The sequence below is a fragment of the Strigops habroptila genome, chromosome 5, assembly GCF_004027225.2.
Source record: "Strigops habroptila isolate Jane chromosome 5, bStrHab1.2.pri, whole genome shotgun sequence".
In the NCBI taxonomy this organism is placed as follows: Eukaryota; Metazoa; Chordata; class Aves; order Psittaciformes; family Psittacidae; genus Strigops; species Strigops habroptila.
This window is the reverse complement of record NC_044281.2, coordinates 58,130,177-58,150,694: the sequence shown is the minus strand read 5'-3', so window position 1 is coordinate 58,150,694 and position 20,518 is coordinate 58,130,177. Positions and strand designations below refer to the sequence as shown.

General features: G+C 44.5%; 1 protein-coding gene across 2 annotated transcripts in view; it reads left to right on the top strand.

Moving 5' to 3' along the window:
- MARCHF4 (membrane associated ring-CH-type finger 4) overlaps positions 1-18,721 on the top strand; it is a 111,593-nt gene extending 92,872 nt beyond the window's left edge. For both annotated transcript variants that reach the window (XM_030487915.1, XM_030487914.1), the window contains exon 4: positions 10,040-18,721. In XM_030487915.1, the coding sequence (XP_030343775.1) occupies positions 10,040-10,401 (362 nt within the window). In that variant the 3' untranslated portion in view covers positions 10,402-18,721. The remainder of the gene's footprint in view (positions 1-10,039) is intronic.
- The last annotated feature ends 1,797 nt before the right edge of the window (positions 18,722-20,518 follow it).

Here is a 20,518-nt window from a genome sequence, read left to right as displayed (position 1 = left end):
GACAGCTGATGCTGTTTTTCCCACTGCAAATAAACCATGTGGGAGTTCCGAACAAAAAGGAATTTCCTCCCCCTTGGACAACTGCTATCAGTTCCTTAATTTTGCCAGTCTTTCCTCATTTGGGGCCTTACCAGCTCATCCCTACAGGGCTCCGCCTGTGCCTTGTAGAGGAACACGCGGGTGAGCAGAGGACATGGCTGAGGATGGCTGCTCTACAATGAAGGAAGCACCTTGCAGAGAAGCTGTTATCTACCTTGCAGCCATAAAAGGTCCCCAAATGCTCCTACAACATACTGTCTCTAGCTCCCACCAGCTCCACAAGCCCCATGACAGGCAGTCCTACCTGTCCTCTCAATTCATCCCACTGGATAAAGTGTTCCTTCTTCCACGGCTACAAATGCCATGTGTGTGAGACGGATTGCTCCTTCTCCGAAGAGGAACCCATAGCATCCTGTGCAGATGGGAATTACTGACACATACATGTATTACACGAACTTGTGATGTGCTGTGTTGTCACAACCTGGAAATTGTCTCTTCCCATATAGCACAGCAGCATCCTGCAAAATCACAGTTGTGCCTGGAGGAGAGGCACTGCTGGCTGTCACAACAAAAGCTCCCATCAGTAATAAAAGACCTGCCTCCTTCCTCCGGCCCCCCACACTCTGCCCCAGTGTGGCACGCGGTGAGGTCTGCCATCATCGCTCACCTGGTGGAACAGCAACTATGGGGACCCTCTGAGATGCCAGCACGCTGGATCTATTTCCCACCCGGCAGGGCTCTTGCCGAGTCTGGGGTAGGTGTTAATGGCTGCAGGGAGCTTGGGGTGTAGTGTAACCACCCACCCAGATGGGACCTGCTACTCCCGTTGCTCTGCCAGATGGAGTGGAGGAAGCAAGGAAGGAGAAGGGCTCTTGCTGCCTTTGTGGGGGATCCTGGCATGCCTGGGGCTGAGGAAGCTTTGGGGCAGAAGCACCCTTGAGCCCCAGCTTGCATGAGAGGAGATAAGTTGTAATAAACACAAGGTTTGATGGTTAGTTGGGAGCCAGCCTGTTTGTGCTGTTAATGACCAAAAATGGAAGAGTCGCCACGTCCATAAAATACCTCCCCAAGACAGCTGAGAGCAGCTTTTCCGTGTACACTGGTGAGGGCTCTGCCCAGGCCATGGAGGTCTTACCCTTTGAGGGACTCAGTTTCAGTTTTGCTGGAGTTGTGGCCACTGTGGCCTGAAGAGATCTAAGCATGGCACACACATGGCTGTGAAAGCTGCCTGCCGGTGGACCCCCATTTCAGCAAATGCGCTTAAAGGGCAGTGAGCACGAGTGTTTTGTCTTCCTCAGACCCATGGGCTCTGTGACGGCACATGTCATCCAGTGATGAACAGTACTCAACAGGGTCCAGCCATGCAGCCACCTCAGTTCTGTGAAGCCAAAACACAGTCCAGATTTGTACATATTTAATCAGTTCTTGAGATATTTAAAAATGTGCATGGAGAAAGATTGATAAGAAGATGTCTGATTATAATCAGCTAATTATTTTTTCCATATGCCAAGAATTCACTCGAGCTCTAATCATTATGAATACATTTTCAGTTTATACTATATGTCATTCAATGCTGGCAATTGCAAAGCTTGCACAACCTGTTTGTATAGTTCTGGCATTATTCAGGGCAGACCTTTGCTAGATGTCTTCTGGACTAGAGGCATCCTGCTCACTGGCCCAGTGTCCTGCAACTACTCTAAAAGACAGCACCAGAAGTTCCCATTCACCCATTACCTGAACTTCTCTTGTATGCAGAATAAGCTCTTGAAACATTCTGGAGACAAAATTTATATTTTGGCAAGTGTAGGTGACAAGGTATGAAGGAGACTATGCTTCCTATTTGATTTCACCAGAAAGCAAAGGATCCCTGAAAATCTGAATGTAGCAGTAGTTTGTATGAGAATTGACTGTGTGATGAAAGCATTCCTGAGCTGAAGAAAAGTATGATGTGAGGATAATGGACTCCAGAAAAGCAGTGGCAGCAGCCTCAGGGGACCAGAGCAGGGAATGTCTCCTGGGAAGAGAATCTGAAGGATAAAAGAGCTGCGAACAGCTCACAGCTGCCAAAAGGAATGATACTAAAGGCACAACAGCAAACTGTGCCTGTGCAGGGGAAATCTCAGAAGCATGGGAAGAGAGCACTGAGGCTGCATTAGGAGCTCTTTGAGGACCCAAAATAGGCAGCTGCAATCATACAAGGGCAGAAATAAGCTTGCAACTGATGAAAAGTCTCTAGAAATCACACAGGCAAGGGAAGCTGTCAGAGCTGAACCCCAGGATGACCATCCGGAGATACAAAAAGCAGTAAGAAATGGGTCCATAAGCATACATAAAGTAAGAAGAACAAGGCAAGTCTAAGAGCTCAAACAATATTTGATACAACAAAGGGCCAAAGAGTTAAATGTTGCCTTTGTTTCAGTCTTCAAAACTTAACTAAAATAATTTTAATGAGGAGAAAGAAGCCCAGGGCAGAATCAGAAAAGAACAGACTCAGAAACATTCAAATGAGTTAGCTTTGTCCTTGTCAGCATGTCCTAATGAACTTCAGAGGAAGCTGTAGGGGCAGTCTCTGACCCATGAGCATTTCATCATCAGGAACTTGGGGAGAATGCAGGAGGTGCCAGGCAGCTGGGGAAATGCAAGCGGAGTACCTAGCTTTGAATATAATCTCTATCATTAAAGAAAGTAGGAACTGAGGATCAAGAAAATGAAGGGCAAATCAGCTTTACTGATTCATAGAAAGATATTGGAATAATTTTTTAACTAACCATGTGATGAGCATAAGAGTATAATTGTATCTGATTTGGGAGGGTAATTGTCCTAGGAGCTGAGGAGAAAGCAGACAGGTTTGCCGTAACTTGGGCAATGCTTTTGGTGCTTTGGGATGATACTCCTGAGCAAACCAGAGAAATGTGGTCTAGATTAAATAACTATAACACAGGTGTACAGCCAATCAAAAAACTGCTTTCTCAGGAGTTGTCAGTGATGTACTGGAAACTAGAAACACATTTCAAGTAGGACTGTTTTGGACTCTGCTCTCTTCAATATTTTTGTTAATGGCTTCGATAATGAAACAGGAAGTGCTGTTATAAAATTCACAGCTGACACCAAGCTTGGAAAGGCTGCAAGCACTTTGGAGGATCAGATCAGCATTTGAAATTGTCTTGGCAAATTGGAGAAATCAACAAGATGGAATTGAATAAAGAGATCTGGAAAGCGCTACCCTTATGAAGAAGCAATCAGAATCCCAAACACAAGCTGGGCCAGGCACTCATACTGCCAAAGACAGCGACATGCCAAAGACTGTGACATGCCAGTTTATTTCATCAGGGAATCAAAAGGGCGGTGTACAATGCTGATCCTTCACCTGTCTGCTCAGGGGACTGCACCCTCCTGGCGAGTTCACTTGCAGAAAAAGAGGAACAAAATGAAGAGGTTCTGGAAATGATGAACAGGAGTGAGGAAAGGGAGGGCATTACCTGATTCTCCACCTGATCAGTGCCGGTGTTCACATCTTCTCTCCCAAATCAGCCCAAGTGCAGAGTCCCACTGGTGCTATGACATTACTTTCAATTATGAATCCACCTCTCCTCATGCCTTGGTACATCCTGTTCCCCATTGCTGCAGAGCACAGCTTTGCAGCCTTGAGTCTCAACCACTGGAGGATTTAAATATGCTAGGTTGTTTAAAGAATTTGTCATTCAGGTGGAACTGGCCCTGCCACAATATGGGGGGATGCCACATACTAGGTCCACCTTTCCCATCTCATATTTCCTGGAAAATGTCCCTCTGGCTCTCTTTTCCCAGTTTATCACCAAGGACTATCCTGCATCATGGATGAGGGATGAAATACAGAGGTTTGCAGTGAAAAGCAGTATGATTGGAAGGGTCCAGTGGGAACTCAGTGACTCTCACATACTGTGAGATACTTGTGAAGCTGGGATGAGGCAGATATTCATGGTTATTTCTAAAACCCTTTGTGGGATGGAGTAATCTTATGGGGACTATGTATGGGAATTTGGGAAGTGGTGGGGCAGCCTAACTTGAGTAAATGCAAAGCAAAAGTCTATATACTTTACTGTACTACACTAGAAACCTATGGTTAGGGAACATAAATGAGCCAAAAGAGACCACCTATGGCTAGGTATGGTCCCTGCAGTGTGCAGAGCCCATCAGGTAAACATCACTCTCCTGGCTTTGTTTTTACACCTTGCTTGTACTGTTGGCCACTGCTAGAGACAGGATGCTATAAGACACAAACCCCTTGTCTGAACCAGTGCAGCCACTTTTCTGCTCTTAGGTTAAGATAAAAGACAGCTAAGAATGAAGCATATAGGATGAGATTAAGGCAAAGAGATGAATGAGGGCTGAGCTGCAGGAGCTTTGGAAATAAAAGTGGGGGAATTTGAGATTGTCACAAAAGATTAAAGAATTCCCAGAAAGGGAGAGAAGGGTTTGTGTATGCAATGATGTCAATAAAGAGAAAGGCCAGCGATGGACGTGTTATCTCCCAGGAGGACTGGTTTACCTTGGCCTAAGCCACCTCTTCTATGGATACAAACCTTAAGCTTTGATCAGAACTGCCATAATCTTCCCTTGACACCCAGCAACAAAACCAGCAGAAATGGGCTGAAGCGTGGCAGCTGTGTCTGAGGTGAAACTGCATTTGGAAAGGAAAGTGAAGGGTGAAAGTGCTGCTGAAGGTGAAAATGGGAGGTGACGGCTCAGGTGGCAGGACAGGGGCTTTATGAGAAGGAGGACAGAGTAACTGGCTTGAATGGACTGTGATTTTTCCTCCTGTAATACGAATAACAGCACAGGGGTGATGTACCTCTCACTGTCAGCAGAAGCCTTGTTTTTATGGTTTCTTTAGTGGTAAATAGGAGAAACAGTTCCTGCCTCAAGATTTTACCCATCTCTTTCAATAAAATATGTGGCATGTGTTGAAATAAGAGGAAGGTTAATTAGAGGCTGAAAGTCCTGGTGAAAGGATCACTTGGTGGCAGAGTCTGACAATGCAAGAAGGGGACTGCTTGTCATTTCTGGAAAACTACTGCTCCAAAGTTGCCTTAAGTTGGAGGCTCACAACTGCTCACGTTAATCTCACAGGATGGTGGTATACGAACTGATTCTCCCTTGCCCATCCAGAGGCACAAACATAATTGCCTTTATTACATCTGGGTTTTGCCTATGTTCTTCCAACAGCCCTTCTAGCTATTGGGCTGAGGACCCCTCTCTTGACCAGTCTTGTCACAGGCCCACTGATGGCGATGCACCTCTGTCCTGACTAATCCCAAGAAGCCAAGTGCCACCTGCACACAGCCCATATGTGTCCACCCTCAGCACCAAGAACATTTTCTTGCACAGAAACTGTCCACGTGGATCATGTTGTGGTGTGGGCAGGTATTGCAAGGCTTAGAGAAATCCTACAGTGACATGAGCCTTACCTCTGTGCCATGATACCCACCCTTGGTCACGCTTCCCTTTCTAACTCTTGCATTTGAAGAGCCCAGCTCAGGGTTAGGTGTGGCAATCAGTAGAACATAGAAATGAAACTGCTTTCACCAGCGCTACCTCTGTTGCAGACTGCATCTCGATCATCTGGAAAAGAAACGGTCCAGTTATTCTTGCTCTGGGATGAAAAGGGGTGGGAGAGTGGTAAGTGGAAAAGATGTCTTTCTGCAGAGTCAACAGTTGTCAGCTTGTTCTCCCAGATGCACTGATTTGGCATGCAACTGCACTGACACAATCCTTGCCTAGCTAACCTGTGTTGGTGTTGTTTACCTGTTGCTTTAAATCCAACCTGGCACCAGGCTCTGTGCACTTTTGGAGCTGGGTCTCTTACTATGATAGTTTTGCATAAGAGCAGTGGTGAGGTTCTGGGTACTCTCCCATGTATAATAAATGAAAGGAAGTGTAAGACACCAGCGTAAGCAATGTGTACAGGTTTGGTATGACCTATTGCCAAGGTATTGTTCTGTTTGCGTGTGCTGTGAAGCACAAAGCAACTTCTCAGCTCTGGGAAGTAATCCCTGCACCCAGCACAATCACTAGTCCTGCCTGCCTGGACTCTACAGAGTTCCACAGGGCTGACCATAATCTGTCCCCTCTGTATGGACTCAATAACAAAAAAGCCACAAGAGAAAGAGCAAAAAAGGCTAATATTTAGAGAGAATGAACACAGTGAAAAGAGATCAATATGGTTTCCTGTACATATTGTTACAGATTCAGAGCACCGCACTGGGTTAGCCCTGCCGTGTTAGCTCAGAGTTACTATGTCTTGTCCTGGGAACAGCACAGCTGCACCAATGTAGCAATGCAGGCAGAGGCATTAGAATTACTTTTTTTTTTTGACTTTGCTGTCAGGTTAATGATCCCACTACATCATATGGGCTGCCTCCAGCTCCAGAGCCATCTGGGCAATCTTTTCATGGCACAAGCCGTTGCAAGTAGAAATGTCTTAGAATAAAAGAATGGCCAAGGCTCCATCTAGCCAGCTGCCCTGCTTCCATCACTGGCCACGAACAGACATAAGAGTGAAATAAGAACAAGACAAGTGTGTACTATAGTTCCCCTGAATATTTCTTCCAGCGTTCAACAAATTTTCAGCTCAAGGAATTTCTTCTGATGCTGGTCCAGCCAGGTGTCTTCATGAGAAAATGGGAATGAGAACAGCATGTCTCCATAGGAGTTTCATTTCACCAACACCACAGACAACAGATTTCTGGACCAGGCAACAATCTGGATCTGCACGTTTTGCATGAAATGAGTTTTTCCTTCTGAAGAGGATGGTTTTCACAGAGGATCTGTTGAGAACAGATTTTATGAAGCAGAGAGGGCAAGATAAACTCAAGAGGAGTAGAAAAAGACCAGGCCACTACCAGAATCCATCTGAAGTTCTCATATAGACATTTCTGCACTGAAAAGAGAAGCTCACACCAACCTGCTATCTTCCCCACATACACAGGATTTTGCTTATGGAATAATTGCTTCCAGCTGGACAATCCTAGTTAAATACAGTTCTTCCTGAAGGATTTCCCACTTAAGTCTGTCCTTTTATTGGAAAGTTTCACTTCTGTAAATAAGAATGATGCTAGAGGGAGGAGTGTTTCTATAAGGGGACGCACAGAGCTGAACATAGGAATTCCAATCCTAATTTATCTCAGGCAGACAAAATTTGTTTCGATGGGAGCATTAAGCATCCTGCAGCTTGATATAAACTGATGGGCTCATGCTTACTCTTGGCATTTACTCTTACAAATGAATCACTGTTACTTCCGCCTCCCTGCCCACCCCTCCACTTGGTTCCTTTTTAATTTTACAGCTTCCTGAGCTTGACACTGGGAAATCGATAAGTAATTTAGAGCCCAGTAAATACAGATGAAAACAGGTTACTTTGTACTTTTGTAAATATTTGGAAACCAAAATAATCTAAGAAAACAGGTGCTCAGTTGACTCAGCAACCCATCCATCAGCATCACACAGTTAATTGCATATGATCATAAACATTTATAATTAGAAGGCAAACAAACAAGAATTTTATAAACAGCCCTCTTGAATCAGGCTGCGCATTAAATATTTGTGATAAGGTAATTAAGAATAGATTTACAATTCTGGCTCAGTGTTTAATACTTCGGAGAATGGATTTGATTCTATGGAGAATGTTCTACAGCCAAGTAGAAAACATTCGATTTCGGCTCTTTTATCCGAGGCTTAAAGTGGTCTCAGAGAAACATTGGCTCTGTCATTGATCAGAGAGAAATTTCATTCATTACAGATCAGACAGCTCATTTAAATATATGTCTAATGTCCCTTGTCATGGGCTGATCCACTTCAGGCCTGCTTCAAAGCTCCGTCTCCTTGGCTGGATCTGCAGGCTTTCCCTAAGTCCTGCTTTTTATGGTTGATGCTTTGATCAGAAGACGTCAGAATTCTCAACCATGTTTCAAAGTAGAGAGGAAAAAACATGTTCTTCTATCAATACATCATGGTGTTTTGTTATGGAATGCCAGCATCACTACAGGATTACAGCTGTGCAATTTCAGTGGTCCGTGGGAACCAGAGGGAAGATTTCTCTCATACTGTAGTGCCCAGTGCCATTCCCTATCCCAGAACAGCCAGATCTTCATCCTTCAACTATCCGATGTAATTACTTCTACAGCCAGTAAGCAGGCTCAGCACCCTGATACAACGAATGTGAGACTCCCCCTGAAGCTAATTTGTGATCGAGTCAGCAGGGCTTCTACTTATGCTTAAAACCAGAGAGGCTAGAAACTCAATCTGTACTTAAACTAGGGTTTAAACTCTGAAAAATCAAATGCAAACTCTAAGAAACCAGGTAGCTGCACCTCATCAGTAGTAATGGGGAGATTAGTCGTAAGGGTAGGACAACCTTCAGATATTTTGATTTTTTGTATAGCACAGGTTTACTCCAGTAATTATTTGCCATCAGAAACTAGAACAGCCTGGAAAAGGTGGGTGGAGAGTAAAGCTGTAGCATTTGATTCATCAGGGCTAGCAATAAACCACTTTATTCTGTGATGACCATCATCTCTCCACACATTGCTGGTTGAGACAACCTCCTCATTCAGGCATGATTTTGCTTCTTATTTCTTGTGGGTCTTTTGTTCTTTGCTGTTGTATTTATATGCTTGCAACAGAGCAGGCAAGAGAGCTGCTCTTCCTAGAAACATTTCTGATAACCTTGATCCTGAGCAAGAATGGTGAAGCCATTGTTAGTAAGAACGATGAAGCTATCCACGTGCTAATTTACCCAGTCCTATCTGCTGGCCTGGCTTCAGTTATGTGAGACACAAAAGCACTTTCCCAACAGGCAGATTGCTGCAAAACCAGAAGACTCAGAACCCCTCATTCTGCATAGATCCCACTCTGCAGCAAAGCTTGTCAGTTATATTGCAGTGTGTCAGCTAAACCAGTCTACGTGAGATGTTGCAGCTTCCTCCAGCCTCAGGGGAGAAGAGCAACATAGTGTTGCAGTTACTGCTGGACCTAGTGCTTTCAAAGAGCCTGGCCGCCTGAATAATAACAGAGCTTAATGCTCAAGTACCGGCATCGTCTGATCAACTTCTAACATTATTTAATCCTTCAATCTCTTGCAAGGGTGGAGAGGATGACAGAGACCTCTGGGAGGTGAGCTAACTGCTGGTGGAAGGGCCTGAGATGTTTACTCTTGTTCAACTGTGGAGACCATTAGAAGTCAGTGTCCTACAGCTCAGTGCCATCCCCTGGACATCAGCTCTGGTATATGCAGATGGGTAGCAGGTCATACATATTACGTGCATACTTGGCACCCACACAGTGTAAGCTCATCTGCCATTTCTTTCAAGTATGTTGTTTCCCGCCTTGGAAGGGAGCAGTGATGTACAATGAGGGACCTGCTCTGCAGATACCTCATCGTAAGCAAAACTTTGCCTAGGATGACAAACCATTTACAGGTATTGACAAACCTTTTGCTTTGCTCTATTGTGGCCTCTGGCCTCCATGTGCGTGTCTGCTCTGCTGCTGCGTGTGTGGGGAGAGACTCGGGCTGTGCACACACATGATGCTGGTGCAGCAGACGTCACCAGCACGTCAGACCCAGGTACACCCCCTCCAAACACACGCCGTTAGCTGGGTGAATCATGCCTGTGCAGCATACGAAACTAGTCCAGTGATAGATAACCCTCAGGCGTTTATTGGTAAACAGATACTGTTTTGCTGTAAGGGCATAACTCACTCTGCTGCATTTACGATCTGTTTATTGATTGCTGGGATAAAGCTGTAATCCTTTTAATTCAGGGGAAAAGGGATCCAGCAGAGCAGGCGCATCGGTGCTGTGCCAGTCTGTAATTAAAATATGTGATTTATTGTTGAATAAACACCAGCTGGGGAAGAGCTGAGCTAACCAGCTAGCTGGGGGCAGGATGCTGGGGTAGGTTTATGGTTCTTCCTAAAGTTTTGTTTTTTGTTTTATGTTTATTTCTTTCCCCCTTCCCTCCAGGTCTAATAATACATGAAGGGCCCTCGGTTTACCGGATTTTTAAGCGGTGGCAGGCGGTCAATCAGCAGTGGAAAGTGCTGAACTATGACAAAACAAAGGACATGGAGGAACAAAAAACAGGGACCAGGACAAATCAGCGCCCCTCCTCCCAAACCACCCACTCGTCCTCCACTGGTGGTACAGCCACTAACGCCGCTCCAGCCGACAGCGGGGCACGGGCTGCCGGCCATGCCACAGGCACCCTCTCTGACCACCACTGTGCTTATACCATCCTGCATATACTCAGCCACCTGAGGCCTCACGAACAGAGGAGTCAGTCTAGTAGTAACAGAGAGCTCGTCATGAGGGTCACGACGGTCTGAGCCGAGGAATTCAGGAGGCCTTAACACAAAGCGGAGGAGACAAAGAACTCATAAAGCAGAGGAGCATGGTGTGCCTTTTTCTTTCTCTTTCCTTTTCTTTTTTTTTTTTTCCTTCCCTTTTTTTTTTTTTTTGTTTGGGTTTTTTTTCTTCTCCTCTCCTTTTCTTTTTTGGTAACTGCACAAGATATAAGAGGCGGCACCTGGCCAGCTGAGTTAAAAAGCAGGTGGAGGGAGAGCTGCACACTCATGCTAAAGAGGTTAATGTTTTCCAGCCTGTTTAAAAAAAAAAAAAAAAAAAAAAAAAAAGGAAAAAATAGAAAAAAGAAAAAAGAAAAAAGAGTCAACAACACAAATCACAAAAAAAAAAGCAAACAACAAAACAAGTGCAATACAGACTACAAACTGAGTAGGCAGAGTTCTGGGGAAGCAGAGGAACAGACGGTTTAGCATGTCTTACAAATCCTATTACCTGGAATAGGTAACGCTCTGTACGCACCCCCCCTTACACACACGCACGCGCACACAAACACACACACACACAGTGTGAGATTTATAAAAACAAGGGAATGAAATGTTTTGGAGTATTTTTGTTTTCCAGACTGTGATTAACGAGGGCTATGAGTTGTTTTGTTTCATGAGTCACTCTGGAGCCTTGTTCAATTTACCATAAGATACCTGAAGTGAAATGGCTGGGGAATTTTCAGTACTGATTTGCAGAAAGAGAGATTGAATCATCCCACCAAGAAAATCTAACAAAACCCAGGCATACCCAAATTTCACCAAAAATCCTGTTTTTCCTAAGGTTCCTGACAAGGGGTTCGTGAGGGTGGAACTGGGAGGGGGGAGGGGTGCTCCATGATCTTTATTCGACATGTAGGCATTTTTGGCAAATTTTATACAAATGCTCCACAGGTGTTTCAAGCACAAGTACTGGTGTGATTTATGCCTTCATAACCCCAAGTCCAGCATCCACATCTTGCCACTCACACACATAATTTTCCATGCAGACATTCCAGGTTAATTTCCTTCCATTTTACTCTGATCACAAGAAGCTGACCCATCTTCGTGGGTTTCTGCTTACTTGCTGATTCAGACACTCATGCATTTGACATATATATCGTTTTTTTGTTTCGGTGTCTGTATCCCTGCTGCTCGATTTGCAACAGTCTCACTCAGTCTTGTAGGCTGAGCCTTTCACATCCAGTCTGTTAGTTGATTACAGAGTCTATTCCATTCAATCATTCAAGAGAGTTAGTCTGAAGAAGGAGCACAGTTGCTGATCAGATCTGTAACACTTCAAATAGTCTCCTTCTCTGGGATATATCCTCGAAGGTACTGGTTGCTCTTCAGGAACATTCTCTTTCAATGCACAATGGCTGAATCATTTGTGGATATTAAAGGGACACTGTCAAGTACTTTTTAAATAGTTTTTAGGGTTTGGGCTTTTTTTACTCTCCATTGTTTGTAATATTCTCTTACAAGCTTGAAAATAAAATTTCTTTCCCTACTGTTTTTGTCCTTTTCCATTTGGGCATATATTGTTCTCTCTGCTCACCCCATTCCTTTCACCATCCCTGTCCTCCTCCTCCTCACCTTTCTTCTGCAACAGGAGGAAATGCATGTTGCTAATTTCCTGCTGTCTGTCCTAACTCTATGGAGGGTACGTCCCAGCTCTACGGGGTTGAGCTGTTTGGCTTGTGCAACAACTGCTAAAAAGGAAGCGTAAGAGCAGGAAACCTAAAAATATGGAGATGAGCTAATTGAGGAGCAACAGTTCAGCAGTCCCAAAACAATGAACCCATACTGATCAAGCCTGAACCCAGCTCCACCCAAATTTAAGATAAGGACTTCAGCCAAACTGCATCCATTTAGCAGCAGTTCTGAGCAACATATTGCACAATGGCTGTGTCATCTCCGTCATCTTCTCAGCATCTCTCACAGCTTCTACTGGAGCCAGGGCAAACATGGGCCACCAGCTCCTTTTGGCAGCTAGCTTGTCATGGATCAGGTGTTTCTGGACCAGAGTAGGTGTCAAACTTCAGCTTCCAGGTTTAAACACATTGGCCATTCTGAAACATTGAAGATGGAGGTTAGCATCTTAAGGCAGATCATATTTTTCATCTTGATTACTTGACAGTGTCCCTTTGAATATCGGAATGCAACAGAACAGGTACTTCTCTGGCAGAGAATGTGGAAGGTGAAACACCGGCCAAGAAAGCTGACTTACTGAGGACCCATGTGAAACAGCATGGTTTCTGAGGCCACTGTACCTTTATTTGACCAATCCTACTATCTACCAAAGAGTGCTTTTGGCAAAGGACAGGGAAGGGATGTTGGTGGGCAGAGGAAGAGGGAAGGGGCAATTCTGATAATCTCTAAAAGCAGCTATTCCCAGAATGAAGGTGTTGCAATGAATGGTCTCTGGAAGAAGCACTTCTCATCCACAGTAGAGAGAAACCTGGCCAAAGCAAGCAATCACAGCAGCCTCTCACCCCCATGCCTGTCCTGGAAGCTGTCCTCCTTCCAAGAGATGAGTAATTATGGTGGTTTTGGCAAGGGGGAAGCATATACACATGAAGGGGCAGCTATCAGACATGATATTGTTTCCCTCCCTGCCATCCGCTCATTTAATATGGAGAAGTCAAATTCCTTTAATTTGGCTAATGGTTAAAAGTTCATGAGGTCAGAAGCACAACTTGCCATGAAAGAGTGGTGTGATCTAGTACACTGAGCACACAGGACTCTGCATACTCTCACTCCAGCTCTGCCACTGACTCTGTAGCCTTGGGCTGTTTGGCTCAGTCCCCCCTCCACGCAAAGGGGGAATAACAATACGTACCTACCTCACAGGGGTGTTGTGAGAATCCACGTTGGTAAAGCCTGTTGAAGTGCTAAGTCTACCACCGGTAGTCACGAAGTGTGTGGTGGGGGTGAGCAGCGCTGCCCTTTTGCTGGTTACAGTCCGAATCACTCAGCGGGAGTCCCATCGGCCCTCTCCTGCTTGGAGATCCTCCTTGATCTGAAGCGGAGGGTGTCGTCCGAGTGCCCTCTCCTCCATTGCATGACATTTTAAGCGGCTGTGAGGTGCAGGGTAGTGACAGACAAGAAGTCCTACTTGACCAGGGATTTGCTACAACGTTTTCTATATCTGTGGGGTTTGTTGGTTTGTTTTTTCCATATATTGTGCTTAGAAATAAACTTTCCACTTAGGGCTGGCGGTTTGGGGTCTATTCTGTTGCATGGCAATGTATACAAGTCTTATTGTCTGTCTTACTGTGCAAATGATCCCGCAGCCGAGTTTCAGAGATGGGTATGGTCTGAGCCTTTTCATAGTGGCATAAGACTCAAAAGCCTGTCTAGACTGTTTAATATTTAAACAACACTATGAACTTGTCAATTGTATGTGTTCTGTGCAATACAAAGCATGTCATTAGCTGGCTTGATGGGCAGAGGGGCTAAAGAAAGGTCAAAACTTGTTCAAAGAGCTCCATATATGTGCCAGCATGGAGCCGAAGGGCTGCCACCAGCAAAGCAAACTCGGAGAAGCCATTGGAAACTGATTTTATAACAGTTAACTCCAGAACAAGGTACTTCTGAGTTTATGAACTTCTAGGCTGCCAGCCTGAGAGAACAAGTGCAAATGTAGCGTGGGGGTTGGGGTTTTGGATTCACTTTTTCTTTCCTCCCCAAAGTATTGATAGGAGAAATACGGATGAGGGTCCCTTCCTTCCATAGCACAGTTCTCTTGTCTCCCACAACCTCCTTGAGCCATCCCCTTTGTGCTACTATGCAGGACTTTTAAAGGTGCAAATGGAGACAGTACGCTCCTGAGACATGCAAAATACGTTGTGTATTGGTGGATTCTAACAGACAGAAGAGATGGGGCAGAGCTATGCTACAGAAGGCATCTCTTCTCCCCCACATCTTTCCTCTAGTCTTGTGTGCTGGGTTCCTGAAGAGACGTTCTCTGTATTTTGTTACAAGTCAGTCAGATCAGCTTCCACCGACAAACAAAGCTTGCAGAGTTTGGCAGCTGTTTCTCCCAGTGGAGAAAATTCCAGGTCCTACCACTGTGGAGACCCCTCAGTTCTTGGGCTTTGTGGTCCTCCAACACAGTTTGGGGGTGGTCAATGTGGAGGACTGTGTTCAGCCATCATCAGAAATCGTGTGTGTGGTCCTGCTCATTCTTGTGATTTCTGCTAGTCCCCTGATTTTCCGTCAGTTTTGACAGGTCTTTCTGGTAATGCTTTTCTGGTTATGCTCGTCAGAGGTGTTTTGGTCTGTGTCAGTTGCCAATGCTATTCTTGCCTACTGAAACACCAGTGCTGGCCTCCAGCTTCCACAGCTCTTCCGTTCTTGCCATCTAGCCTTTTGGTAAATACCCACTACCAAGTTCAGACCCTCTTTCTCTGTGCTTGCAATGACTCAAGTACATGCACTAACCCAAGGGTCATCAGAGAACACAGGGACCATTAGGAGTCTGCATCAAGAGTCAGACTCCATAACCATCAGTTAGTCCTCTCTGATATATTCACTTTGCCAGTCTCAGTGCCTGCTGTTAATTGGCTGCCACAAAATCCCTATAATGCTAGCAGAACCCATATACCCACCTAACACTTGGTTTCCAGTTTCAAATGTCAGAAGTGATGGACCGTTTTTCAATTAAGTCAGGTGCGTTCCCTGTTGTGGTTTCCCAAGCAAGGTGCTGAAGAGGTCCATGTCTTACCTTACCATGATGGGCAACCCAAGGAAAGAGCAAATCAGTACGTAGATTTGAGTCAAGAGAGGCATCAGCTATCCACTATGTTTTTACTCAGGGAGACAGAACACTACTCACGTCTGCCAGGTCCCTGACCTTTCTCAAAGCCCTTGTATCTGGCAGCAGTAAACCATCAGAGCCAGTGCCTGTAAATGGAGAACAATTCTAAAGATTTTCCAGTTCTGAGGATGATCCTCTGCCCACGTGTGGTGGTCAGTCCTTCAAGCACCTTCTCTTTGTTTTCCTCAAGAGAAGAAAAGATTATTTTTGACTAAGCAAAGTACTGCTATTCTTTAGTGTAGGAGGAGACTGCACCATTAGCACCTCCAACCTGTGGTTTATCCACCAGGACTCCTGCACATCTCCTTGTGAAACGCATGGCCAGAAGACCTAATCCTTTCTCTTACTATCATGTGTTGGTCAAGCACGTGGAGGGAAGTGCTTGGTCACAGTGCCATTGTCTTAGTGACTACTTCCTGAGTATCCTAACCTTCCTTCCACTATCATCTTGCTTGTGACTGCTCATTCTTTTTCCTGAGCCAACAGATGCCTCATCCCCTCTGCCATCCCTAAACTCCAGCCCTGAAGATCTCTTGAGCAGACAGGCACAGGGTACCTCACAGACTCATTTTAGAGTCTTCTACATCCTTCATGTACCCAGGCAGGCAAATTCATTTCATTGATAGACAACGGCATATTTGAATTCTGAGAGGAGGAACAAGTGTTGGAGTTTATTGCATTGACCTTCACCTCTTCTTCCATGTTTAAGGAGATACAATGAAAGCATCAATTGGTTTCCATATGACAGCACTGAGCTGATGGCTTTAGGAGTATTTCCCTCAATAATGCAAGTCTGACATGCTGCAGTTACTGAAGGCAGTCTTTGATCTCACATCTATCACGCTGAATAAAAGGAGAACAGAATCTGACACTTCTGTGCTGTTTACACAAACATCAAAAACTATCTTAGTTCATTATTCAAATTACCTCCAGGTCAGTGGGTGAATTGCATCTTTGACAAAAGAATGATGTTTTCTCTTCCAGAACTGGAATTGCAAGCTAAAATATGTGTACACACTTACATATATATTTAGAAATGTTATCCTGAAAACACAAAGAAAAGGAAAAAAAAAAACCCCAACAACAAATAAACCTGAAAGAATACTTAACTGTATAGAATACGTCTTGACAGGAGCTAGGGAGTTGCTATGTGGAAAGTATGACGTATGATGTGACTTCAAGAAAAGAGAAGACAGAACAGGGAAATGCTTTCATGTGACCTCTGGCTTGTCTCTGGTTCATGTTCATTATTGTGTAGCATTTAATTAATGCAGAAGTATGTGGAAAACAGACGCTCAGCTCCAGCAGCAACAAACAGACTGAAGACCCCTTAAACTTATCTGAGCCATACTCAGCAAGCACAATGATGAAAAAGCACAAACAGCTGCCATCACAAGTTTGAGAAGAGATGAATTTCTGAACAGGGGCAAGAACTCAGAATTCTTTTTCAAGCCACATTGACAGTATTTTTCCTAGCGTGTTTACTTCTATTACTAACCCTTCTTTTCCCCAAGCATCTAAGAAAAGAAAATAAAAGGAAAAAAGAGGATTCTGATTTGTAGGACTTCAAGAATTAAGTAACAGTATAGAAGAGGTATGAAGCGAAGATGCTCCTTTATATGTTATGTTATGCATCAAGATGTGCTTTACCAACCAGAATTAGGACATCACATTCAATTCACTGCTTGCTCAAATAAAGTCTGAGTGATACTGCTCACAATCAAGGAGCCTTCCTAGAGCTTAGCCTTCTACAGGAGACCACAGCTTTCCTCTGGATGGGATAGCCAGCACCAGGCAGAGATGTGCCCCTCTACGTCAAGATGACAACTTCTTCTTAGCAAGTCACTCTTGGGCAGTGGGAGCATCTATCAGCTTATAAAAGTCTTGTTATCAATAATCATAGGAATTGCACAAGCCAAATGTGCCCCAGCAAGTTGCACTTCTCCTCCTTTCATAGTTCAAGTTGATGACAGAGCTACTCTGCTCTTTGCTCTTCATTAGAAGACAGCTTTCCTTTAAAACCCAGCCTGCTGCACTTCTCTGGGAGTTTTTCTACTGCATGTTACAGAGGTTCAGTTTAGTTCTTTTTCCTAGAAGGATGAACAGATCTTTACCTAACCTACCTGATTGCTTTTCCCAACTAAAGAGACAAATATTGGTGTTTTCTGAACAGCTGATCTCCATACCTATGTTCTTATGAGATTATATTCCCCCTTCTCTTCCACTCACTACTCCATAATCTTTGCTTTCCTTTGGAAAAGGGTTATTGATGGTAGAGAGTCTCTCTCGGGAGTGTGGACAGCCCTTCTACTCCTTGCTAACAGGCACATAAACTTTTCTCCTTCCTTCTAGACTGGAGTGGCCAGCAGAACCCTTTTTCATGGAGTTTAGCTTCTTGATCCAGAAAAGCAAACACTTTCAAGTATCTATCATCTCCTTCACTGCTATCGAGCTGTGGGACAATGGCATGGGGAACTTGCTTTTTCTTAGCCTCAGGGTAACTAGAGTGGATGATGTACCTGAGCCAAAACCACAGTAAGGACGAAGCACTTTTATTTTAGATGGTGGTAAAACTGGGTGAGGTCTGCCCTGATGATAGGGAAGCCAGAATCTTTGTCAGATTTATTTGGCAGCAAAGCAAATAGGCCTTGTCCCTCATGTTTTAGCTCATACACATCAGCTGTTATAAACAAACCCTCTGTAGGCAATGCAGGCTAGGCCTGTGGAGGAAATCTTCCTCATTCCAGAAGCACAACCAGCCCATAGCTATGCATCAACCCCTTTGGGACTTTTGCCCAAGAGGCTGAGAGTAAGAAGGGAGGTAGCTAGTGGGTATGGCAAGAACACTTCTCTGGATCTTCATCCCCAGTGGGCAAAATCCCCAGTAGGCTAAATCTGCATCTCCTCATGTGAATCCCTTTTGAAATCACTCCCAAAGACTACGGTCTGATCCTTTAGTACTACAGGGTCTGCCTGGGAGAGGAATCAGTGTGTCTGCATGGATCTCCAAAGTCTGTTGTCACGCCTGGAAGAAATCACTGTGTTCACTGAGGGATGAGTCAATGGTGTGACCATGCAGAAATACTCTCTTTGAGATTCTACAGAGATACGTGTGGGGCTGGGAGGGGGGATAGTTTTTGTTAAGGGCAGGAAGCACAGGGAAGGGAAGGCTATAATGTAAGAAATAATCAGCCACAAGGGAGGGGTTGACCAAGAGGAATGACCATGTCAACTGTGTTACTGTCCCGTCATTCTCCTGAACCCAGAATGGAAACTTCCAAGTGCTCTTCATGAGCTTACGTTTATTAGAAAACTATTCCTGGGTGTTCAAGGTTGTTTTCTAATGAAAATATACATAATAAAAAAGCAAATGAATGACTCTTGTTAATCTTTTCATCTCCTCTGTTAACCTGTAACACACACTGTGAAACTTACCTCCTTCCTTGTTTGTTTACTGCCATTCCTGGTCAATAAAATCTCTCTCTTTCTGGTCACGATCTACACAGGGCTTTATACAGTAAGCTTTCATCTTCTGCCTACATATCAGAGGTCAAGATTTCGTGTAAGGGATTTGAACAAAATGCCATGGCTTAGCACACATAGCACAATGTTTTAGTACTTTGATTTATCATTCATTTATGGCATTAAACAGCAAAAATCATTTACCAAACATCACGACAGGGTTCATGTGTGGTGCCTTGCCTGTGTGCAAGAGAAGCTTGAGTTAACTGGTAAGTACAGGCAAGCACTGGAAAATGCTGCTATTTTCAGAGTACCCACTCTGATGTGCTAGGTCCTTCCCAGGGACAACACAGAACTGCCGCTGACAGTGAACATCTCCTGACTAAGCAGTACCAGTAGTACACCAGTACTTAACACCAGCAGTAAGAGTCAGCCCTTACTCCAGGGCTTTAGCTTCTACAAATTGCTGTGTGAACTTCAAGACGAAGGGAACACTCAGAGCAAGCATACGCAGAGAAAGTGAAGATGATGGAAGCCATCACCAGTGCCATGGTAGGAAGGGGTTGATAAAGAGCTAGACTAGATCCACAGCTCCCTTCCTAAATGCTGGGCATGACAGCAAGCTGTACCCCAGGACATCTTTTGAGGCTGTCACTTGTTTCTATGTGCCCACTGAATCTCTATTCCAGTAAGTCTATTGAGATACACAGAGAGACAGAGAGGGAAAAGGGAACAAAAGGAGAAAAGAAATGGGCAGGACAAGGAGCTGCTTGGAAAGAAGCAGCTGTGCTAATCAAAAACAAGGGAGGGAATACAGCAGTGAGAGCAGGGGCTGATACAGAAGACAGGGAGCAGGGATAGGACTGGCAGAGAGAAGGGAGTCGCGGTGAGAAGAGGCTGGTGGCAACTATTGATTACTGCAGCCATAACACTGATGGTTTGGAGAAAAAAGGCCAAGACAGGCTCTAGACAATCCCCATGGAAGGGAGGAAGGAGCCATGAAACACAGGCAAACTGGACTTCACAGGGTCCTCTCCAACCAGTCTTTCTGTGAGTCCAGGACCAAAAGTGGTCTTTCAGAGACTACAGCCTGACAAACAACCTTCTTGTTAGATTATAATTTCCTGATTGCCCAGGCTAGGCAAACGCAAATTACTGCACACATCATCTTACCTGTAACTCATTTATTCCTAGTAAAATATATTATTCCTAATTCAAGGCAGCTTCCCAGGGCTTGTTTTATTTTGTACACACAAATATGTTGCTAAAAACTGTAATGTGCTCTGCACCTGCTCAGACCAAAAGTAATTTCCTACACCAGCCAGCCAGAGCTCTGCTGAACTGTAGCAGCTATAAAATGCTGTGGTCTTTGCCAGCTCAGTGGATTTCAGGAGAACTGAAAGGCTTTCAGGGGATGCTGAAAGGCTGGGTTGCTCTAGAGACATAGAAGGTTGTCTGTAAAACAAGGAGGTTTGAGTGATATTGCAGCCTGGATTCCCTCACACACAGACAGGAGTGTTGCCAAAACACTGGGATCTGAACTCAAGCTGCAAAATTCACAGCAGAATCGCAAAATCCACAGGCTTGAGAGTGAAGGCATTTCAGGCAAGGTGGTGGCAGGAAGAAGTTTTAACCACTGGGAACACGAAACTATTTTGGTTTAGAAATGGATAAAAAATTCAAAACCTAACCTACAATAAACATAGGTGTATCTGTTTAGGGAACATATTTATCTGAATCTTAAAGAGATAATAATCTTGTTTGCGAATTTCAAACAGAGAACAAGTGTTTCCCATCCAGAAGTTACTGGCCACTTCCAGAATTGATACAACAGCC